Source organism: Saimiri boliviensis, chromosome 15, assembly GCF_048565385.1.
Source record: "Saimiri boliviensis isolate mSaiBol1 chromosome 15, mSaiBol1.pri, whole genome shotgun sequence".
Classification (NCBI taxonomy): Eukaryota; Metazoa; Chordata; class Mammalia; order Primates; family Cebidae; genus Saimiri; species Saimiri boliviensis.
The window spans coordinates 19,528,109-19,553,341 of NC_133463.1; the positions used below are offsets into that span (position 1 = coordinate 19,528,109).

General features: G+C 37.5%; 1 protein-coding gene across 16 annotated transcripts in view; it reads left to right on the forward strand.

Annotated features, from left to right (window-relative positions):
• Nucleotides 1–25,233, forward strand: part of CSPP1 (centrosome and spindle pole associated protein 1) — a 141,829-nt gene that overhangs the window by 64,626 nt on the left and 51,970 nt on the right. For all 16 annotated transcript variants that reach the window (XR_012514033.1, XR_012514034.1, XM_074386729.1 and 13 more), the window contains 4 exons: nucleotides 617–738; nucleotides 1,099–1,177; nucleotides 13,673–13,802; nucleotides 18,669–18,816. Coding sequence is in view for 14 of the 16 variants with exons in the window: in XM_074386729.1 (XP_074242830.1) it covers nucleotides 617–738; nucleotides 1,099–1,177; nucleotides 13,673–13,802; nucleotides 18,669–18,816 (479 nt within the window). In the remaining 2 variants the exon portion in view is untranslated. The remainder of the gene's footprint in view (nucleotides 1–616; nucleotides 739–1,098; nucleotides 1,178–13,672; nucleotides 13,803–18,668; nucleotides 18,817–25,233) is intronic.

Consider the following 25,233-nt stretch of genomic DNA (forward strand, 5'->3'; position numbering starts at 1 on the left):
ATTATGTCAATACTGTTGATATTTAAGTGGTTTTTATTTTACGTTAAAAAATACATTTCCCCAGTCAGACTGAACCATTTATACTCTGTTTTGTAGCTCTTTGCCTTCTCTTCCTTGATTGTCCTTCCTCTAACACTAGCTCACTCTAGTAGCATGGCTTAAGTGTTGCCTCTTCTGCAAAGCCTTATGTGTGCTTTCTTTCTCTCCCTCATGTGATTTAAATGTCTCTGCTCCTGTTCCTGTAGCACTCTGCATCCACTTCTGTTACTTAATTTGCTTGTACTTACTTGACTGTACTTGTTTATTTCGATGTTACTCTTGAGGGACAGGGACCATGTCTCTCTGTATTTGATACTGGTACGTAGTGCCTATTGGATATTAATTGATTGAATATTAACCCAGGGTTTTATCTTACATAAATGTACCTGAAATTGTGAAATCCTATGTAATATTATTTGCTTTTTGAGTCATAATTTTTGATGAATGATTGGAGCAAGATGGTGACTTTTTCTAAAGTAGTGGTAGGATTTTCAGTACTGTTTTTGGAAAAGAATAATATCTTGATTAAAAAAATTGCAATGAAATATGAGAATTTTTCATTTTTCTTTTCATACAGGATTGCACCTCTGCCTCCACCTCCCCTACCACCAGCTTTGGCTACTAATTATCGAACCCCTTATGATGATGCATACTATTTTTATGGGGCCAGGAATACTTTGGATCCCAGTCTGGCTTACTGTAAGTTGTCTATAGAGTAAACATTTTCTCCTTCAGTGGCTCAATAAGGAAAATTGGTTTTTGCGTAAATGGAAAATATCTAAATGAGAAAAGCACAGCATTTCTTAATTCAGATGTTATATACTGACTTAATAAATGCCATATTTTAAAGTCCAGTTATATTTTATAGTTACTTCCTTTTTATCTTGATTGAAGAAATAACAATTGTGTTTTCTTATGTTGTTCTTTGCTAACTTCTAACCCAGAAGGAAATATTGATGGTTTTCCCTAGGTAACATTTTGATTATGTACCTTTTTTTGGAGGAATAAATAAAATGTTATTAAATGGTTATCCTAAATAAACTTTTCTTTTCTTTTAAGATGGTTCAGGAATGATGGGAGTACAGCCTGCAGCTTATGTTAGTGCTCCTGTCACCCACCAACTAGTACAACCTATTGTGTAAGTTATTAGTTAAAAGAATACTTTTTCCCCACTTACTGTTTTGTAAAGATACACATAGCCTAAAAGCCACCGTGTGAACATTTTAAAATGTACTATTTATTGGTATTTAATATTTTCATAATGTGCAACCAACACCACAATCCATCTTCAGAACTCTTTCATCTTGTAAACTGAAACTCGATACCCATTAAATAATAATGGTGTACCTCCCCATTCTCCTACCTCCATTCTCTGGCAACCACCATTCTGTTTCTGATTCTGACTACTCCATGTATCTTATATGAATAGCATTATATAATATTTATCTTTTTGTGACTGGCTTATTTCACTTAGCATAATGTCCTAAAGGTTCATCTGTGCTGTAGCATATTTCAGAATTTCTTTTATTTTTAAGGCTGAATTATAATCCATTGTAATTGTATACAACATTTGCTTATCTGTCCATTTATCCATTAGTGGACATTTTGGGTTGCTTCTCCATTTTGGCTGTTTGTGAATAATGCTGCTGTGAACATGAGTTTATAAATATCTCTTTGAAATCTTGTTTTCAAATTTCTTGGATCTGTACCTAGAGCTGGAAATGCTGAGTCATATGGTAATTCTGTGTTTAATTTCTTGAGGAACTACCATACTGTTTTCCACAATGGCTGTACTTTTTTATATTCTCACCAATAGGGCACAAGGGTTCCAATTTCTCCACATCTTTGCCAATACTTCTTTTTCTTTTTCTTTTTTTTTTTTTTTTTTTTTAATGGTAACCATTCTAATGAGTATGAGATGGTATTTCATTGTAGTTTCGATTTGCATTTCCCAAGTGATTACTGAGGTTGAACATCTTTTCATATGCTTATTGGTCGTTTATATATCTTCTCTGGAGAAATGTCTTTTCAAGCACTTTGCCCATTTTTGAATTAGGTTGTTTTTTATTGCTGAGTTTTCAGAGTCCTCCATATATCCTGGTTATTAGTACCATATCAGGGATATGATTTGGACATACTTGCTCCCATTCTGTCTTGATACTGCCTTTTGGTGCACAAAATTCTTAAATTTTCATAAAGTCCAATTTGACTATTTTTGTTATTGTTGCCTGTGCCTTTGGTGTCATGTCTAAGAAATCATTGCCAAATTCAACATTCTGAAGCTTTTGCCCTATGTTTTCTTCTGAGAGTTTTATAATTTTAGGTCTCATATTAAGCTGATTAGGCTGTTTGAGTAATTTAAGTGAATTTGTATTTATTGTATTGCATAAGGATTCATCTTAGTTATTTAGTATGTGAATACTTTTCTTGGCACCATTTGTTGGAAAGACTATCTTTTTTGCATTGAGAGATACTGACATTCTTGTTGAATATCATTTGACCAAATACATGAGGATTTATTTCTGGGCTATCTATCCTATTCCCTGAGTGTGTATGTCTTCCTTTATCCCAATGCCATAGTATTTTGGTTACTGCTGCTTTGAATGTTTGGAAATCAGAAAATGTGAGTCCTCCAGCTTTGTTTTTTTCAATATTGTTTTGGCTATTTTGGATCCCTGAAGATGCCATATGAACTATAGGATGAGTTTTTCTATTTCTGCAGAAAAGTCATTGGGATTTTGGTGGGGAATGTATCGAATCTTTGGGTAGTTTTGACACTTTTAATGGTGTCACGTCTTCTGATCTGTGAACATAAGATATATGTCCATTTATTTATCTCTTTTAAAATGCCTTTCAGCAATATTTCATAGTTTTCATTGTATAGGTATAGGTCTTTCACTTCTTTAGTTAATTCCCAAGTATTCTTACACTTTTATAAATGGAATTCCTTTCATAATTTTCAAATTGTTCAATGTATTAGTGTATAGAATGCAGCTAAATTTTGGGTGTTGATTTGTATCCTGTTACTTTGCTCAATTCATTTATTTTAATAGTTTTGTTGTGGAATCTTGGATTTTCTGCAAATAAGATGATAACATCTGTGAACCAAAATAATTTCACGTTTTCTTTCTCATTTGGATACCTTTTATTTATTTATTTTTCTTAATTACTGTCTCAATTACTCTGGCTAGAGCTTCCAGTACTATGTTTAATAGAAATGGCAAAAGTGGGCATCCCTTGCTTGTTCCTGATGTTAGAGGAAAAGGTTTCAATCTTTCACTGTTGAATATGATATTTGCTGTGGGTTTTCCATATATGGCTTTTTATTATGTGGAGGTAATTTCAATTCCTAGTTTGTTGAGTTTTAACAATGTGTTAACTTTTGTCAAGTGCTTTTTCTGTATGGAGATGTTTATGTTGTTTTTTTCCCTTCATTCTGTTACGTGGTGTATTGATTGATTTTTATGTTTAACCATATCCATCCTTGCATTTGATTTTTATGTTTAACCATATCCATCCTTGCATTTCAGGAATAAATTTCACTTAGTCATGGTATATAATCATTTTAATATGCTGCTGCTGGATTTGGTTTGCTCGTATTAAGGAGTTTTGCATCAATGTTCATATGTGATATTGTTGTAGTTTCCTTTAGTGTCTTTTTCTAGCTTTGGTATAAAGTGTAATGCTGGGCTTATAGAAGGAATTAGGAAGTGTTCCCTTTTCTTGAACTTAGTGAAAAAGTTTGAGAAGGATTGATGTTAGTTCTTTAAATGTTTGTTAGAATTCACTGGTGAAACCATCAGGTACAGGCTTTTTGTTGTTGGATAATTATTGATTACAGATTCAATTTCTTTAGTAACTAGTTATAGGTCTATTCAGATTTTCTTCTTCTTCATAATTTAGTCTTGATAGTTTTTATTTCTAGGAATTTGTTCATCTCATCTAGGTTATCCAGTTTGTTGGCATGTAATTGTGGACAGTATTCCCTTACAGTCCTTTTTTTATTTTTATAAGATTAATAGTGATGTCCTTTTGAGAATTCCTGATTTTATTTTTTATTTTTATTTACTTAGTTATTTTTCTGACCTCATTCTTTCCATCACAGAATTCCTGATTTTAACAGAAGATTCGGAGCCTTCTTATTGGTCAGTGTAGCTAACCATTTATCAATCTTGTTGGTCTTTTCAAATAACAAACTATTGGTTTGGTTGATTTTTTTTTTTTTTTTTCCTGTTATTCTAGTTTCTATTTCATTGATTTCTACTGTAACGTTTGTAATTTCCTTCCTTTTGCTTACTTTGGGTTCTGTTTCCTATTATTTTTCTAGTTTCTAGAGATGGAAATCTTAATTATTGATCTCTCTTCCTTCACTTTGGTACATATACTTACAGCTATAAGCTTTCCTCTCAGTACTGTTTACACTTTATATGCTTTAAGTTTTGGTATGTTGTCTTTTCATTTTCATTCCTCTCAAAATATTTTCCATTTAAAAAAATTTCTTTGTCAACCTATTGGTTATTTTCAAATTTGTTAATTTCCACGTAATTGTGAATTCTCCAAATTTCCTTTTGTTACTCATGTCTAATATAATTACATTGCAGTTGAAGAACAAACTTTGTATGATTTCAGTCAGTCCTTTTTAATTTATTGAGGCTTATTTTATAACCTAACATGGTCTGTCCTGGAGAATGTTCCAGATGTACTTGAGAAGAATGTATATTGTCCTGTTGGTGAGTGTATTTTTTTATAAATGTTTTTTAGATCTGGTTGGTTTATAATGTTATTTCTTTGATTTCTTTGTTGATCTTCTGTGTAATTGTTCTATTATTGGAAGTGAGCTATTGAAATTTCCAACTGTTACTCTGTGTGTGTGTGTGTGTGTGTCTGTGTGTACACACAGCCTTGCTCTGTCACCCAAGCTGGAGTATAGTCATGAGACGATGGTTTGCTATAGCTTCAACCTCTTGGACTTAAGCAGTCCTCCTACCCCAGCCTCTCGAGTAGCTAGGACTACAGCCGTGTGCCACTGCACCTGATTTATTTTTTGTAGAAACAGGATCTTCCTGTGTTGCCCAGGGTGGCCTTGAACTCCCAGCCTCAAGCAGTCCTCTCCCCTCAGCCTCCCAAAGTACTAGGAATACAGGTGTAAGATACCACACCTGGACTTCAACTATTATTCTTTATTTTATTTTATTTTTATTTTTATTGCATTTTATGTTTGGGGGTACATGTGAAGAACATGCAAGATTGTTGCATAGGTACACACATGGCAGTGTGGTTTGCTGCCCTCCTTCCCCTCACCTGTATCTGTCATTTCTCCCCATGCTGCCTCTTCCCACTTCCCCACCTCCCCGTTTCTCCCCCATTTCTGCTCAACGGACCCCAGCGTGTAGTGCTCCCCTCCCTGTGTCCATGCGTTCTCATTGTTCAACACCCACCTATGAGTGAGAACATGCGGTGTTTGATTTTCTGCTCTTGTGTCAGTTTGTTGAGAATGATGGTTTCCAGGTTCATTCATGTCCCTACAAAGGACGCAAACTCATCGTTTTTGATGGCTGCGTAATATTCCATGGTGTATATGTACCACATTTTCCCTATCTAGTCTATCGTCGATGGGCATTTTGGTTGGTTCCAGGTCTTTGCTATTGTAAACAGTGCTGCAATGAACATTTGTATGCACGTGTCCTTATAGTAGAATGATTTATAATCCTTTGGATATATACCCAGTAATGGGATTGCTGGGTCAAATGAGATTTCTATTTTTAGGTCATTGAGGAATCGCCACACTGTCTTCCACAATGGTTGAATTAATTTACACTCCCACCAACAGTGTAAAAGTGTTCCTATTTGTCCACATCCTCTCCAGCATCTGTTGTCTCCAGATTTTTTACTGATCCCCATTCTAACTGGTGTGAGATGGTATCTCAATGTGGTTTTGATATGCATTTCTCTAATGACCAGTGATGATGAGCATTTTTTCGTATGTTTGTTGGCCTCCTGTATGTCTTCTTTTGTAAAGTGTCTGTTCATATCCTGCGCCCATTTTTGAATGGTCTTGTTTTTTTCTTGTAGATCTGTTTTAGTTCTTTGTAAATTCTGGATATCAGCCCCTTGTCAGATGGGTAGACTGCAAAAATTTTTTCCCATTCTGTTGGTTGCCGATTTACTCTACTGACTATTATTCTTTTTTTTTTTTTTTTTTTTTTTTTTTTTTTTGAGATGGAGTTTCGCTCTTGTTACCCAGGCTGGAGTGCAATGGCACGATCTCGGCTCACCGCAACCTCCGCCTCCTGGGTTCAGGCAATTCTCCTGTCTCAGCCTCCTGAGTAGCTGGGATTACAGGCATGAGCCACCATGCCCAGCTAATTTTTTGTATTTTTAGTAAAGACGGGGTTTCACTTTGTTGACCAAGATGGTCTCGATCTCTTGACCTTGTGATCCACCCGCCTCAGCCTCCCAAAGTGCTGGGATTACAGGCTTGAGCCACCGCGCCCGGCCGACTATTATTCTTGAGTTGTCTGTTTCTCTCTTCAATTCTGTCAGTTTTGTTTCATCTCTTAGGTCTCTCTTTATATGCATATATTTATAATTGTGTCTTATTGAGGATTTGACCCTTTTATTAGTAGCAGAGATTCTTCTCTGTCTCTAACAGGTTTTTGTCATAAAGTATTTTTAGTTCTAATATACATGTTGCTGTTCTGGTTCTCTTTTAGTACTGTTTGCATGGTGTATGATTTTTCATATTTACCCTCAATTTATTTGTGTCTTTGAATCTAAAGGATGTCTCTATATAGACAGAATGCAGTTACTTCCTGGTTTTTATGTTTGCCATTTTGCAATTTTTTTCTATATGGCTTATGTCTTTTTATTTCTCTAATCCTCCCTTATTACCACCTTCTTTTTTTTGCAGAGAGGGGTAGGGAGGCAGGGGGAGAGACAGGGTCTCATTCTGTTGCACAGGCTGAAGTGCAGTGGTGTGATCACAGCTCACTGCAGCCTTAAACTTCTGGTCTCAAGCACTCCTTCCACTCCAACCTCCCAAGGAGCTGGAACTACAGGCACATGCCACCATGCCTGGCTAATATTTGTATTGTTTGTAGAGATGAGGTTTTGCCATGTTTCCCAGGCTGGTCTCAAACTTCTGGCTCAAGTGATCCACCTGCCTCAGCCTCCCAAAGTGCTGGGATTACAGGCATGAGCCATCGTGGCCAGCTTGTTAGCTTCTTTCATGTTAAATATTTAATAGCATTCAATTTTGATTTCTTTGTTGCTTTTTGCATAATTTTGAGTTTTTTTGTAGTTTCCCTACAGATTAAAATTAATAATTTAAAATGAGTTTAGATTAATAGCAACTTAATTTCAGTGGTACACAAACCTTTTCTCTAATATAATGTCATTCCTTTTCCTCTGTTTGATGCTATTGTTGTCATATAATTTACACTTTTATACATTTACGTCTCAACACAGTTTTATAATTATTGCCTTATGCAGTTGTCTTGTATTAATTAATTTTCTTTAGATGAAGTCTTGCTCTGTTGCCCAGGCTGGAGTACAGTGGCTTGATCTTGACTCACTGCAGCCTCCGCCTCCCAGGTTCAAGTGATTCTCTTGCACCAGCCTCCTGAGTAGCTGGGACTACAGGCTTGCACCACCATGCCCAGCTAATTTTTGTAGTTTTTAGTAGAGACAGGGTTTCACCATGTTGGTCAGGCTGGTCTCGAACTCCTGATCTCATGATCTGCCCACCTCGGCCTCCCAGAGTGCTCTGATTACAGGTTTGAGTCACTGAGCCCAGCCGTTATTAATTTATTTTTTGAGACAGGATCTCACTCTGTTGCACAGGCTGGAGAGCAGTGGTGTGATCATAGCTCACTGCAACCTTGAACTCCTGGACTCAGTCTCCCCTCTTTAGCCTCCTGAGTGGTTGGGACTACAGATGCACACTGCTGATGTCCAGCTAATTAAAAAAAAAAACGAAAAAACTTTTTTGGTTTCGTTTTGGAGATAGCAACTTGTCTATCGCCCAGGCTGGAGTACAGTGGCATTATCATAGCCTCAGACTCCTGAGCTCCTCCCACCTCAGACTTCCAAGTAGCTACTACTCCCACTATGCCCAGCTAATTTTTTATTTTAAAAATTTTTTTGTAGAGATAGGCATCTCTCTATGTATCCCAGGCTGGTCATGAACTCCTGACCTCAAACTACCTTGGTCTCCCAAAGTGCTAGGATTATAGATGTGATCCACTGTGCCCAGCCATAGTTGTCTTTTAAATCAAACAGAGAAGAATAAAGTTACAAACGTCTTTACGTTTGTAATATCTTTTATATTTGCCCATATAATTATCTTTACCGGTGCTCTTTATATGTTTGTGCTTGCTTCAGCTGCTGTCAAGTGTTCTTTCTTTCTGAAGGGCTCCCTTCATTGTTCTTACAGAGCAGGTCTCAAGTGATTTCTTCTCTGAGTTTTGTTTAGTAATGTCTTAATTTAGCTTTCATTTTTGAAGGATAATTTTGATGATAGGAATTGTATTGGTTGGCATTCTTTATCTTTCAATGCAGTATGACATTTGCAAACCTTCATGGTTTCTGATAAGCTGTTAATCTTACTGAGGATTCCTTATATGTGATAAATGGTTATTCTCTTGCTTTCAGGATTTTCTTTGTCTTTATCTTTAAGCAGTTTGGCTATATAGGTGTGGATCCCTCTGAGTTTTTCTTATGTGGAGTTTGATGAGCTTATTGGATCTCTAGATTAATATTTTTCATCAAATTTGTGAAATTTTTGCCCATTATTTTTTCCAGTATTCTTTGTGTCCATTTTTGTTTCTTCTCTTTCTGAGACTCCGATTGGTACACTTGATGATGTCCCACAGGATCTCTGAAGCTCTGTTCATTTTTCTTCAGTTTTTTTCTGTTCTGTACTAGGTAATCTCAGTTGACCTGTCTTCAGGTTCACTGATAGTTTCTTCTGTCTGCTCAAATGTACTGTTGTCTCCCTTTTCTTCTCAGTTATATTTTTTCAGCTCTATCATTTTTGTTTCTTTTAGAAGTAATTTCAATTGCTTTGTTGTTAATTTTGTTTGGTAAACATTGTTCTCACAATTGAATTCTTTTTTCTTTTTCTTTTTTTTTTTTTTTTTTTCTATTTTTGAGATGGAGTTTTGCTCTTATTGCCCAGGCTGGAGTACAGTGTCTCGATCTCAGTTCACTGTAGCCTCTACCTCCCAGGTTCAAGCAATTCTCCTGCTTCAGCCTCCTGAGTAGCTGGGATTATAGGCATGTGCCACCACGCCTGGCTAATTTTTTATTTTTAGTAGAGACAGGGTTTTGCCATGTTGGGCTGATCTCCAACTCCTGATCTCAGGTGATCCACCTCCTTTGGCCTCTCAGAGACCTGGGATTACAGGCATGAACTACAGGCATGAACCCCCTGTGCCCCGCCACTTTATTTAGACATAGTTTTTTTAGTTCTTTCAACATATTTCTAATAACTGAATGAAAATCTTTGTTGATTAAATACAAGGCATGTAACTCCTCTGTGAATGTTTCTGTTGACTTCTTCTTTTTTTTTTTTTTTTTTCTTATTGCATTTTAGGTTTTGGGGTACATGTGAAGAACATGCAAGATTGTTGCATAGGTACACACATGGCAGTGTGGTTTGCTGTCTTCCGTCCCCTCACCTGTATCTGTCATTTCTCCCCATGCTATCTCTTCCCACCTCCCCACCCCCCGTCTGTTGACTTCTTTTTCCTCCCTAGGTATAGTCCACCTTTCTCTATTTCTTTGCAAGTACCATAATTTTTTTTGGAAAACTGAACATTTAAGAAACAGTGTGTGGCAACTGTGCAAATTAGATTCTTCTCCTCCCTGTAGTTTGTTGTTGTTGCTATTTGTATTTTGTTGTTGCTGCTGTTTTCTTTTTTTTGAGACAGTCTCTTGCTCTGTCGCCATGCTGGAGTGCGATGGCACAATCTCTGCTCTGCAACCTCCGCCTCCCGGGTTCAAGCGATTCCCCTGCCTCAGCCTCCTGAGTAGCTGGGACTACAGGCACGTGCCACCACACCTGGCCAATTTTTTTTATTTTTAGTAGAGATGGGTTTCACCATGTTGGCGAGGCTGGTCGCGAACTCCTGACCTCAGGTGATCCACTTGCCTTGGCCTCTCAAAGTGCTGGGATTACAGGTGAGCCACCAGGGCCAGCCAATACAGTCTTATACAAACTAATGCAGAGTGTGGAACGAAGGAATAGTTTCCAGTCACTACTCTGAGACTGTCATAATCTTGATACTTAAACCTGATAAGGTCAGTATGAAATGGAAAATTACAAGCTAGTTATACTTATTAGCACAGACACAATCCTAAAACTGAACCTCAAAGTATAAAGAAGGATTATTTATCTTGAATTGGATTACTCTCTAATATAGGATGACTAAATGTAGTAGAGTATATCAGTTAAGAGCATGGACTTTGTAGCTTGATTGCCTTGGTTTGAATCCTAGTTTTACCATTCATTAGCTTGAGGTGTATTTCTTCTATTCCTTGTCTGTTAATTGGGGTAATAATGGTACTAACTCACAGGGTTTTTTCTGATGATTGAATGATCAAAATATGTAAAGTGTTTAGGATGATGTCTGAATACTAGGAGCTAATTGGTGTTAGATATAATCAATTACTGTAAATCAATAAAATCAATTACTGTAATCTACCATGTTAACAGAATAAAGAAGAAAGCTATATGATACCCCAATAGACAAAAATTAAAATAGTTTATTCACTAGTGTTTAAAAATGTAGTAGGTTAGAAGGGAGTCTATAAACATGAAAAACTTACATCATGTATTTATTTAATGGTGATAGATTTAAAACATTCCTTTTGAGATTCTATCACTGCTTCTTTTCACAGGACTTAATTTAATCAAGGCCAAAAATGTAAGAGAAAGAAAGGAAGGAAGATAGGTACAAGAATTAGAAAGGAAGAGAGAAAACTGATGTTATTTGCAAAAGAATATACGATGAATCCAGGAGGTGGAGGTTGCGGTGAGCTGAGATTGCGCCATTGCACTCCAGCCTGGGTAACAAGAGCGGAACTCCGTCTCAAAAAAAAAAAAAAAAAAAAAAAAAAAAAAAAAATTACAGTGAATATGAAAGTTTTCATAGAATTACTGATTATAAAATCAATATATAAAAAGTAGTTGCAGGAAATGGCAGTTTCTTAAAAAGAATATATGATACTGCAGTTCCAGTCCTAGGCATGTAATCAAAAGAAATAAAAATACGTATACTTGCAAAGACTTGGAGGTGAATGTTTATAGCTACATTATTGATAATAGTCAAAAAGTGGAAACATTTCAAGTGTCCATCAGTGAGTGAATGGATAAACAATACGTGTTGTATTCATTCAGTAAAGTACTATTCAGCAATAAAAAGTAATGAACTACTGATATAATGTGGATGAACCTTATAATGGTTATGCTAAATGAATCTATACATAGTATATTGGTTCCATTTATATAAAATGTCCAAATCTGTAAAGACAGAAAGCAGGCTACCTACTTAATAATTGCCTGGGGCTGGGGGGTTTGAGTTGGGATTGATTGCATATGGGTCTGAAGGATATGTTTGGGTTGTAAAAATGTTCTAAAACTGGATCATGGTGATGGTTGCACAACTCTATAAATTTAGTAAAAATCATGTAATTGTATACAGTTGACCCTTGATAACACGGGTTTAAACTGTATGGGTCCATCTACATGTGGATTTTTTTCAATCAACTGCAATAGAAAGTACAGTATTTGTGGGATGTGAAACTCATGTATGTGGAGGGCCTACTTTTCCTATATGGGAGTTCCATAGGACTCACTTTGGGACTTGATTATACTCTGATTTTGATATAGGCAGAGAGTCATGGAAACAATCCCTCAGATATACCAAGGGATGACCGTACTTAATACCCCTATCATTTCCTTTCTCCCATCCTGATTTGACTATATAAATTCTTAAACACCTTTTTTGGTGGGAGCCAGGGAGGAGTTGATAGATAAAGGCTAAGAATTTGGATCTGTGAGTATGTGGGTGATACAGATAGGAGGGATCATGAGTGAAATAGATACTAAGAGAACCTGTCCATCTTATATAAACAGTGTATTTTGAGAGAATGAGTTTACTCACATAGACCCTCTCAAACTTATGTATTCATTTACACGCAAAGAGCACCCCTGCTCTGAAAAAGTATAAGAACAGTTAGGAAATATTTGATGTGGTTTACCTCACCTTCCCTTTTACCCATTAATAATGCAACGTGACAATATGTACAAACATACTTGTTTATCCTAATAAAAGATTGTAAGTAAGTAAGAAAGCGTAAGTACACAATGAAACTAATTTTTTAAAGCAGTCATGTTTTTGGAAAAGAGAAAGCTTTTTTAAAATTATAAAATCAGGCTGGGCATGGTGGCTCATACTTGTAATCCCAGCACTTTGGGACGCCAAGGTGGGCGAATGACTTGAGGCCAGGAGTTCGAGACCAGCCTGGCCAGTGTGGTGAAACTCTGTCTCTCCTAAAAATACAAAAATTAGCCGGGCATGTTAGTGGGCATCTGTAGTCCCAGGCTGCTCGGAAGGCTGAGACAGGAGAATTGCTTGAACCCTGGAAGTGGAGGTTCCAGTGAGTGAAGATCGCACCATTGTACTCCATACTGGGTGACAAGAGTGAAACTCCGTCTCAAAAGCAAACAAAAAGTTATGAAATCAGTGTTTCAATTCACCATTTATAATTTAGATTTCTAAAATGTTTTATTGTCTTCAAAGTCCGTGTATTCCTGTACTTAAACGTGTGTTATGTTGGCTGCATGCAGTGACTCACGCCTGTAATCCCAGCACTTTGGGAGGTGCAGGCAGGAAGATCACTTGAGCTTAGGAGTTCAAGACCAGCCTGGGCTATGTAGAAAGACCTTGTCTCTACTAAAAATAAAAAAGTGAACCAGGCGTGGTGATGTGTACCTATAGCCCCAGCTACTTGAAAGGCTAAGGTGGAAGGACTGCATGATTCCAGGAGATGAAGGCTGAGTGAGCTGTGATGGCACCACTGCACTCTAGCCTGGGTGACGAAGTAGGACCCTGTCTCAAAAAAACACAAAACATAAAAACAGTACTTTATTGCTTGTGATTTATATAACAACAATATGTTTAAAATTTTTTCTTATGTTTCCTTGTGAGTTTTTCAAAAATTTTAATTTTGAGACTTTTTCCTGCAATTACATTGCAGGAAATGGTTTGAAAACGAATCATTAGTTATTGTGTTACTTGAGTGACTTTGTGTTATTTCTGTATGTTGAGGAAACTGCCTAAGTCATATGTATACTATTAGTTACCACAAACCTTTTTGACTCCTGTGTAACTATTTCGTAGGTCAAAAAATACAAGTGGTAAATTTGAAAGTTGCAGGAATTGTCAAAGCAAAGGCAGAAAGGAGAGCTGAGAAAGGGGTTACTTAAAGATTCCTCTTTGGCCTATAGAGAAAGATCCTTCTGTATTTTTAAAATGTATTTATATGCCATGCTATTTCAAGAAACAGTTGCATTTTCTTCTTGCTTTTTCATAGATGGATTTAAATATTTGTTGTGTATTTGATGTAGGAATACGATTGGACAGAATGAACTGAAAATTACAAGTGATCACGTGATAAATTCAGGACTGATTTTTGAAGATAAACTGAAACCTTCCAAACAGTCACTACAGTCTTACCAAGAGGCTTTGCAGCAGCAGGTATTGAGTCATTTACTCATTTACTGTTGAACATCTTAAGTGTTAACACAGTGGTTCCTTAGAGCTCAGAGTGTGGCTGGGAAGGGGGAAAAACCCAGTTAATTATAATTCAAAATGTTAAGCTTTGAAGTGGATACAGTAAAATGCTGTTGGAAGCGTAGGGTAGGGAAAATAATTGCCTGGGGCAGTTGGGAGAACCTTACACATTATTTGATATTTGAGCTGCATGTTGTGTAGTGAATACATTAGAAGTTGCTGGTGTATACAGAGAATGGAAGTGGTGTGGAAGAAGGGGCTGGAGAATTAGATTGTTCTGTTAGATTGTGAAGGACTAGCTAATAAGGGGTTTTCAGTTTCATCTGGTTACGGACAGCCAAAGGAAGGAAATTTTAAGCCAAGAAAAGAATGAAAGGATTGGTTTTGCTTTGAGCAGATATATTTTTTAGGAAGATAATTGGTTGATTTGTACAATTGGGAAGAAATGTGGCAGAGAAATTTTTTAGTAGGTAGTCCAGTTAGGAGGTGATGAGGCCCTGAGCCAGATGGGGATGCTGGTTCATCTATGAGACGGTTCTCAGGTTTCATTGACAGGACTTGGGTATAGGGAATGAGAAATAACAGAGGGTTTTGAAGATGTTTCCTAGGAGAATGAGGCTATAAACCAAAATAGGGAATACAGGAAGTAGTTCATGTATACAGAGGAGGATAATGGGTTCTTCTGTAGTTTGTAATATTTAAAGAGAATTTAATAGTAACTATCAAATGTGTGGGATTCTTTGTAGGAATTCCCTTACCTTCTGAGAGGGGCCTAGGACTCTAACTTAGGTACTTTTCTATAGAATTGTACTTGGATGGCCGGATGTGGTGGCTCAAGCCTATAATCCCAGCACTATGGGAGGCCGAGGTGGGTGGATCACGAGGTCAAGAGATCGAGACCATCCTGGTCAACATGGTGAAACCCCGTCTCTACTAAAAATACAAAAAATTAGCTGGGCATGGTGGCGCGTGCCTGTAATCCCAGCTACTCAGGAAGCTGAGGCAGGAGAATTGCCTGAACCCAGGAGGCAGAGGTTGCGGTGAGCCGATTTCGCGCCATTGCACTCCAGCCTGGGTAACGGGAGCGAAACTCCGTCTCAAAAAAAAAAAAAAAAAAGTGCTTTTGTTCAACTTTTATGTGGGTGACTTTCTTGAAGGAAAGATTTTTAAGATTACAGAATTATATTTTTTTGTATGTTAGGATTCTACAAATAAGACTGAATTTTAAATTCAGAGTCTGTTTTTGTATTGAGCATATTAAAAACACTACTGACAAAACTAGATTTTTCAACTCTAGGGGTCTATTTGGTGTGTGTGATGACTTCTTTGGCTGTGCTGGAGCAAAAGGTTGCATAAATTTATCATGCATATGATTATGAGTTCAAAAGTGACTTTCCAAAATGTAAACATTTGTTTGTTGCCTATTTGTGTGTCTCTACAGAACAACCCTGTGCTTATACTTAGTGAGGATAAGAATGCATTTGTTTTTAGTGCTTTATACAGCTTTATAGGCATGCCTTAGAAATATTGCTGGTTTGGTTCCAGATCATTACAATAAAGCAAATATCGCAATGAAATGATTCACATGAAGTTTTTGGTTTCCCAGTGCATGTAGAAGTTATCTTTACCCTATACTAAGATCTATTAATGTGAAATATATTTTTAAGAAAGCAAGATACGTAATTTGAAAATACTTTACTGCTAAAAAAATTTAGCAAGTCATAATCTTTTTGCTGATGGAGAGTCTTGCCTCAATGTTGATAGCTACTGACTGATCAGGGTGGCAGTTGCTGAAGATTGGGTGGCTATGGCAATTTCTTAAAATAAAGCAACAGTTAAGTTTGCTGTATCACTTAACTCCTCCGTTCATGAAAGATTTCCCTATAGGATTTGATGCTGTTTTATACGATTTTATCCACAGAAAAACTTCTTTCAAAGTTTGGAGTCAGTCCTCTCAAAACCCTGCTAATGCTTAGTTTATGTAGTTTCTAAATCCTTTGTTGTCATCCCAACAATGTTCACAGCATCTTCACGAAGAGTAGACTCCATCTCAGGAAACCACTTTCTTTGCTCATTCGTAAGAAGCAACTCCTTATCGATTGTCAATGAGTGGTAATATTTTGAAAGGAATCTCTTTTTGGTTTAGTAGCAAGTCTTAATAGTGGTCTTAAAATAGTAAACCATTTTCGAAACAGTTGTGTGGCAAAACAGGCTTTGTTGTTTTCTTTCTAGAGCATAGGCAGAGTAGATTTAGCACCATTCTTAAGGGTCCTAAGATTTTCAGAATGTTACATCAGCATTGGCTTCAACTTAAAGTAATTAGCTGCATTAGATCCTAATGAGAGAGAGTCAGCCTGTCCTTTGAAGCTTGAAGCCAGACATTGACTTCTCTTTCCTGGCTATGAAAGTCTTTTAATACAAGGCTGTTTTGTCTCTATTGAATGTCTGAGCTGGATCTTATGGGTAACTTGCTGTAGCTTCTCCATCAGCACTTCCTACCTCATGTTGCATTTTTTTTTTTTTTTTTTTGGAGACAAAGTCTCGCTGTCACCCAGCCTAGGCTGGAATGCAATGGTGTGATCTCAGCTCACTGCAACTTCTGCCTTCCTGATTCAAACGATTCTCTTGCCTCAGCCTCTGGAGTAGCTGGGAGTATAGGCGCCCATCACAATACCCAGCGAATTTTTTTTGTTTGTTTGTATTTTTAGTATAGGCGGGGTTTCGCCATGTTGGTCAGGCTGTCTCAGACTCCTGAACTCAGGTGATCTGCCAACCTCAGCCTCCCAAAGCATTGAGATTACAGGCGCTAGTCACTGTGCCCGGCCCATGTTGTACTTTTATGCTGTAGAGATGGCAGCTTTCCCTCAACTTCATGAACCAACCTCTGCTAACTTCCGGGTTCACTTCTGCAGCTTCCTCACTTCTGTCAGCCTTCATAGAATTGAAGAAAGTTAGGGCCTTGCTTTGGGTTAGGCTTTGGCTTAAGGGAATGCTGGGCTGGTTTGATCTATCTGACCACTAAAACTTTCTCTATAACGGCAATAAAGCTATTTTACTCTCTTACCATTTGTGTGTTTACTGGGATAGCATTTTTAATTTCCTTCAAGAATTTTTCATGTACATTTACAACTTGACAAAGTATTTATTTAGCAAAAGAAGCCTAACCTTCAGCCTGTTTATGCATTCAACAAGCTTAATCATTTCTAGCTTTTAATTTAAAATTAGAGATGTGACTCTTTCATTCCCTTGAACACTTGCATGCCATTGTTGGGTTATTAATTGGCCTAATTTCAATATTCTGTCAGGAAAAAGGGAGATCCAAGGAGAGGGAAAGAGACAGAAATGGCTGATTGGTAGAATAGTCAGGATACATATGACATTTATTCATTAAGTTTGCCATTTTATGTGTGTGTGATTCATGGTGCCCCAAAACAATTATAATAGCAACACTAGAGATCACCAATCGCAGATCACTATAACAGATATTAAAAGGTGGCCAGGCATGGTGGCTTATCTCTGTAATCTTAGCACTTTGGGAGGCCGAGGTGGGCAGGTCACAGGTCAGGAGATTGAGACCAGCGTGGCTAACACTGTGAAACCCTATCTCTACTTAAAATACAAAAAGTTAGCCAGGCATGGTGGCACGTGCCTGTAATCTCAGCTACTTGGGAAGCTGTGGCAGGAGAATCACTTGAACCTGGGAAATGGAGGTTGCAGTGAGCCGAGATTGTGCCACTGCACTCTAACCTGGGTGACAGAGTGAAACTCCATCTGAAAAAACAAAAAAAAAGTTTGAAATATTGTGAGAATTACTAAAATGTGACAGAGACATGAAGTTAGTCCATGCTGTTGGAAAAATGGTACCAATAGACTTCCTCAATGCAGGGTTGCCACAAACCTTCAATTGTAAGCAGTGCAGTGTCTGCAAAGCACAATAAAGTGCAGCACAATAAAATGAGGTATGCTCCTGTTTAAAGTTGTGTAGCATTCCCCAGAGAGCATTGATCCCCCAACCTCTGAATTCTGGGAATAGAGTTTACCTAGGGAAAGTAGGCCTGGTAAGGTTGAGGGTACACTTTGTGGCTGGGCATTCTCCTTGAAAGGATAGATGAAAAAGGAACTTAGGGAGATCTGATGTTCCTATGAAACTGTCAGGGTTAGAGAGAGAATGGCTCAGGTAGACACTGGGGGAGGGTAAGATAAGTTGGTTGAGTCTGAAGTAGCCTTAGTGGCTAGAAAGTCATTTGGTGGTATATAGAGGAACAGTGGCTATGTATTCCAGCCATTGAAGTATTTTTATTTTTAATATTATTTAGAGACAGCGTTTTGCTTATTGTTGCCCAAGCTGGAGTGCCGTGGCACAATCTTGGCTCACTGCAACCTCTGCCTCCTGGGTTTAGGTGATTCTTCTGCCTCAGCCACTGAAGTAGCTGGGATTACAGGTGTGTGCCACCATAACCAGCTAATTTTTGTATTTTTAGTAGAGACAGGGTTTTGCCATGTTGGCCAGGCTGGTCTCGAACTCTTTGCCTTAAGTGATCTGCCCACCTCGGCCTCTACAGGCATGAGCCACCCCACCCCGCCTGGTCTAAAGTATTTTTACATTGAGTATTACATATATTTGTGGTTTTAACCTTTGTAGGGTAGCATACTGGGGGAAAAAAAAAAAACCTCTGTGTGTGTGTGTGTGTGTGTGTGTGTGTGTGTGTGTGTGTGTGTTAGAAAAAAAACCCAGTTTTGTTTTGTTTTTTAAATAACATCTGGTATTACTAACCTCTTGTGTCAAAATACTTGTTAGCATTTATTTTAAACATATTTTATGTTGTCAAGATTCGGGAAAGAGAAGAAAGAAGGAAGAAAGAACGTGAAGAAAAAGAAGAATACGAAGCTAAATTAGAAGCTGAAATGAGAACATATAATCCTTGGGGAAAAGGCGGAGGTGGCGCCCCTCTCAGGGATGCAAAAGGAAATCTGATAAGTATGTTATTTCCATTGACATATTTTTAAAATAAGGTAAATTATTTTTAACTTTTGAAAATACTGGGGAGTAGAAAAAGGTAGAAATCATAGCCTCTATAGCAAGGCCTCTTTATGTAACTTAATGCATAAGAGGTATTTTGAGAATAAATATAATAACAGGCTAGAAAGCATTTCTTCTTCAGAATACTGTTCATTAGTTTTTGTTACAAATATTTCATCCTCTGATGTTGATAACCCAGCTGCAGAGAAAAGCTCATGTTAGTTGATAAGTTTTTACCCGAACTAGTACTTAGAATATTTTGTTTCCTTGTTAAAATGATAAAACCCATATTACAAGTTAAAAAAACATAGTAAGATGTCTTATAAATAAAGGCTCTAAAACAGTTTTAGGAGGGGATTTTGTGTTTAATTTATATGTGCAGTATACCTGCTCATTGCAAGGATTCTTTTGTGGAGGGACGGGGGAAGAGACCATCATAGAAACTTTATAGCAGCTTTCATAATTTGTTTATTTATCTTTCATAATTTGTTTATCTTTCACTTTACTCTTAAATGTTTGATCTAGTAACCACACAACAAATACCTTGAGTGGCTTTATATAACTTGTTATATACAATTGTCTGTTGTTAACCATGGGACATTAATTCCAGGATCTCCTGTGAATACCCAAATCCATGGATGCTCAAGTTCCTGATAAAACATCGGTATAGTGTTTGCATATTAACGTACACACATCCTCCTGTGTACTTTAAATCATCTCTAGATTACTTGTAATGCCTAATAAAGTGAAAATGCTGTTTAAATAGTTGTGATCTTGTATTGCTTAGGGAATAATGACAAGAGAAAAAGACTTTTTACATGTTCAGCAGAGATGAAAGCATCAATTTTTTGTTGTTTTTTAATGTTTTCGCTATGTGGTTGGTTGAATCCACAGATGTAGAACCCATGGTTACAAAGGACTGTTGTATGTATTAGGATGGTCTCTGCTTAGCTTTTAGTTAAGCAGAATAAAAGTAGAGCAAAGGTACACATTTCATGTTCTTTAGGTATTATGTATTATAGGAATAGATGACAGAATTGGAAGATTGGTTGGTGAGTTAGAATTCTTATGTATTATGCCTTTGGTTCATTGTTTTGTGTGTGTGTGTGTGTGTGTGTGATATATTTGAGGCCCACTTTATTTTTTTGAGATGGAGTTTCACTCTATCACCCAGACTGGAGTGCAGTGGCACCATCTTGGCTTACTGCAACCTCTGCCTTCCGGGTTGAATAAATTCTCCTACCTAAGCCTCCCAGGTCTCTGGGATTTACAAGCATCCATCATCACACCTGGCTAATTTTTGTATTTTTAGTAGAGATGGGGTTTCACCATGTTGGTCAGGCTGGTCTCAAACTCCTGACCTGATCACCTTGGCCTCCCAAAGTGCTGGGATTACAGGCATGAGTCACCATGCCTGGCCTACTTTAATTTTAATAACTCTTTTCTTCCCAAAAGATTTGTTCCTTTTCTATCTTCACTTCATTAATAATTTTCTCAGTTTTGAAAGAGTGGAACTCTTATTACATTATCAATGAAATGATTTTAGATGATGCCTAGCTAAGCATTTCTTATTTTAATAGGCAAATGTTTACTTGAAAATATATAAGAAAAACACTAGTTTTCCATTTATAGTGCTATAACATTTTCTTTTAAAGAAATTAAAGGTGTTAGCCCAGGCATTTAATGGAAAGTGCTGTAATAAGCAAACCCAAATTCTCAGAAGTTTAAGGCCTCTCTTGTAGGCATCCACTTTTGTCCCACTCTGATGCTGTTTGGGTGGTTCTCCTGCAAGAAGTGACTCGGGGATCCATTGTGTCATTGCTTCGTTTTAGAGTCCTTTTCTTGTCCTGGGACAAATTGAGGCTTTTGTTGGGGCCTGACCTGGATGTGGAGGAAGATCACTTTTGCCTTCATTCCATTGTTCAGACCTAGTTATAGGGTCTAACCTAAGTGCTTGGGAGGCTGGGAAGCTTAACTTTCTTTACACTCAGGAGAAGAACATGGGATTAATAGCCCTATGGCCAATCTTTGCTACAGTGAATTTAAATTGTAAATTGATAGAAATACGCTAGTTAGCATGAAAATTGTGTTTCACTGACTGAAACATTGGAAAACATTGGGATAGAACATTTTTCTGAAATCTTACCGCTTAACATTATTTCTAGTAAAAACAATACAATTACGGTGTTCTGTATGCCTTTAATTGGTAGAAGTGAGGAGGATAAATGTGGGTTATTAAATTATTAAACATTGTTTTAGAATTGCTTGACCTAATGAGTATGGAGAAAATGTTTCTGAGATTTCAATTTTTAATAGTAATGTGGGCTTATTTAATGCTATCTTCATGCTATGAAATAGAAAAGACATACTATTTTATTAAATACAGTAGAACTCTTTTAATGGTATTTTCAAAGCAAGTATACTCATCACTTAAAGAATATCAGTTTATGGCTGCGTGCTGTGGCTCATGCCTGTCATCCCAGCACTTAGGGAGGCTGAGGCAGGCGGATCACGAGGTCAAGAGATCAAGACCGTCCTGGCCAACGTGGTGAAACTCCGTCTCTACTAAAAATACAGAAATCAGCTGGATGTGGTGGCGTATGCCTGTAGTCCCAGCTACTTGGAGGCTGAGGCAGGAGAATCACTTGAACCTGGGAGGCGGAGGTTGCAGTAAGCTGATATCGCACCATTGCACTTCAGCCTGGTGACAGAGGAAGACTCTATCTCAGAAAAAAAAAGAAAAAAAAAAAAGGTATCAGTATGTGGCTGCTACATTTTTTGGCGTGTGGGGAATGGATTTTGTTCTGTTGCCCAGGCTGGAATGCAATGGCTCAATCTCAGGTCATTGCAATCTCCACTTCTTGGGTTCAAGCAGTTTTCCTGCCTCAGCCTCCAGAATAGCTGGGGTTATAGGCATGCACCACCATACCTGCCTAATTTTGTGTATTTAGGAGAGACAGAGTTTCACCATGGCGGTCAGTCTGGTCTTGAACTCCTGACCCGAGTTGATCCACCTGCCTTGGCCTCCCAAAGTGCTGGAATTACATGTGTGACTACTACACCCAATGTAGCTGCTACATTTTAGAGAAGGTGGGAACTTTACATTTGCAATACATAGTATAGAGCAGTGTGATGACTAAGACCATATAACATCTGTTCATTATCTTCGCTAACTTTAATTCTGCTACTCACTTTTCTAATTACTCTTGTTTTTTTTGATCATTTATTCAAAAATTAATAAAATTGCATCTTTACTCTGCACCCTTAGCTCTCTAAGATCTCTCTCTCTCTCTCTTTTTTTTTTTTTTTTTTTTTTTGACAGTCTCACTCTGTCGGAAGGCTGGAGTGCAGTGGTGTGATTTTGGCTCACTACAACCTCTGCCTCCCGGGTTCAAGTGATTCTCCTGCCTTAGCCTTCCAAGTAGCTGGTACTACAGGCACACACCACCATGCCTAGCTAATTTGTGTATTTTTAGTAGAGATGGGGTGGGGGTTCACTATGTTGGCCAGTACGGTCTCAGTCTTCTGACCTCATGATCCACCTCCCTCAGCCTTCCAAAGTGCGTGATTCCAGGTGTGAGCCAGCATGCCCTGCCAAGATGATCTCTTTATAAAGCATAGTAGCTATTAATAAAATACAAAAATATGTTTGTTTTGTTTTTTGTTTTTTGAGATGAAGTCTAGCTCTGTCACCAGGCTGGAATGCAGTGGCACGATCTTGGCTCACTACAACCTCCTACTCCCTGGTTCAAGCAATTCTTCTGCCTCAGCCTGCCAAGTAGCTGGGATTACAGGCACATACCACCATGCCCAGCTAATTTTTGTAAAAAATAAGTTGTTTATGCAAAAGATAGTATCACCTCTTTAACTATTTCTCATTTTAAATATTTGTACAGTACTTTTTTGTGTTAGTTCTTCATTGAAGTTCTTTATTCAAGTTATTTGAAACTTTATATGAAACTATAGATGTCAAATGTTAAAACATACACACCAAAAGAAAAATGTCAATAAAAATAAAATTAAAAGATAAAAACAAACTTGAAAGATGGTATCTCATAGTTCCAATTGATTAACAGGATAATTAGTTATCTATATATATTTGATCAGGTATTTTTCAAGTTCAGAGTGTGTGTGTGTGTGTTTAATTGTACTTTAAGTTCTGGGGTACATGTGCAAAACATGCAGGTTTGTTGCATAGGTATACACGTGCCATTGTGGTTGGTTGCATCCATCACCCTGTCATCTCCATTAGATATTTCTCTTAAAGCTATTTCTCCCATATCTCCCCTACCCCCAACATTCCCCAGTGTGTGATGTTCCCCTCCCTGTGTCCATGTGTTCTCATTGTTCAGCTCCCACTTAGTGACAACATGCCATGTTTGATTTTCTGTTCTTGTGTTACTTTGCTGAGAATGATGGTTTCCAGCTTCATCCATGTCCCTGCAAAGGGCATGAATCCATCCTTTTTTTAATGGCTGCACAGTATTCCATGGTGTATATGTGCCACATTTTCTTTATCCAGTCTATCATTGATGGGTGTGTGGGTTGGTTCCAAGTCTTTGCCATTCTGAACAGTGCCACAATAAACATACATATGCATGTGCCTTTATAATATAATGCTTTATAATTCTTTGGGTGTATACCCAGTAATGGGATTGCTGGGTCAGGTGGTATTTCTATTTCTAGATCCTTGAGGAATTGCCACATTGTCTTCTACAATGGTTGAACTAATTTACACTCCCATAAACAGTGTAAAAGCGTTTTCTATTTCTCCACATCCTCTCCAGCTTCTGTTGTCTCCTGATTTTTTAAAAGCCATTCTAACTGGCGTGAGGTGGTATCTCAGTGTGGTTTTGATTTGCATTTCTCTAATGACCAGTGATGATGAACTTTTTTTCATGTTTGTTGACTGCATAAATGTCTTCTTTTGAAAAGTGTCTCTTTATATCCTTCATCCACTTTTTGATGGGGTTGTTTTTTCTTGTAAATTTAAGTTCTTCATAGATTCTAGATATTAGCCCTTTGTCAGATGGGTAGATTGCAAAATTTTTTTTCCCATTCTGTTGGTTGCCGGTTCACTCTAATGATAGTTTCTTTTGCTGGGCAGAAGCTCTTTAGTTTAATTAGATCCGATTGGTCTATTTTGGCTTTTGTTGCCATTGCTTTTGATGTTTTAGTCATGAAATCCTTGCCCATGCCTGTGTTCTGAATGATATTGCCTAGGTTTTCTTTCTAGGGTGTTTATAGTTTTAGGTCTTACTTTAAATCTTTACTCCATCTGGAGTTAATTTTTGTATAAGGTGTAAGGAAAGGATCGAGTTTCAGCTTTCTGCATATGGCTAGCCAGTTATCCCAGCATCATTATTAAATAGGGAATCCTTTCTCCATTGCTTGTTTTTGTCAGGTTTGTCAAAGATCAGATGATTGTAGGTGTGTGGCATTGTTTCTTAGGCCTCTGTTCTGTTCCATTGGTCTATATGTCTGTTTTGGTGCCAGTACCATGCAGTTTTGATTACTGTAGCCTTGTAGTTTGAAGCCAGGTAGTGTGATGCTTCCAGCTTTTTTATTTTTATTTATTTATTTATTTATTTATTTTTAAAGAATTGTCCTGGCTGTGTGGGCTCTTTTTTGGTTCTGTATGAAATTTAAAGTGTTTTTTCCAGTTCTGTGAAGCAGTCAGTGGTAGCTTGATGAGGATAGCATTCAATCTATAGATTACTTTGGGCAGTATGAACATTTTCACGATATTATTTCTTCCTATCCATGAATATGGAATGTTTTTCCATTTGTTTGTGTCCTCTCTTATTTCCATGAGCAGTAGTTTTTTAGTTCTCCTCGAAGAGGTCCTTCATATCCTTTGTAAGTTGCATTCAAAGGTATTTAATTCTCTTTGTAGTAATTGTGAATGGGAGTTCACTCATGCTGTGACTCTGTTATTGGTGTATAGGAATGCTTGTGATTTTTTTGCATATTGATTTTGTATCCTGAGACTTTGCTGAAGTTGCTTGTCAGCTTCACGGGATTTTGGGCAGAGACGAAGGAGTTTTCTAAATATGCAATCATGTCATCTGCAAATAGAGATAATTTGACTTCCTCTTTATCTATTCGAATACCCTTTATTTCTTTCTCTTGCCTGATTGCCCTGGCTAGAACTTCCAATACTATACTGAATAGGAGTGGTAAGAGAGGGTATCCTTATGCTGGTTTTCAAAGGCACAAGTTTTTGCCCATTAAGTGTGATATTGGATATGGGTTTGTCATAAATAGCTCTTATATTTTGAGATATCTGGGCATCAATATGTAGTTTATTGAGTTATTAGTATGAAGGGTTGTTGAATTTGTCGAAGGCCTTCTCTGCATCTGTTGAGATAATTG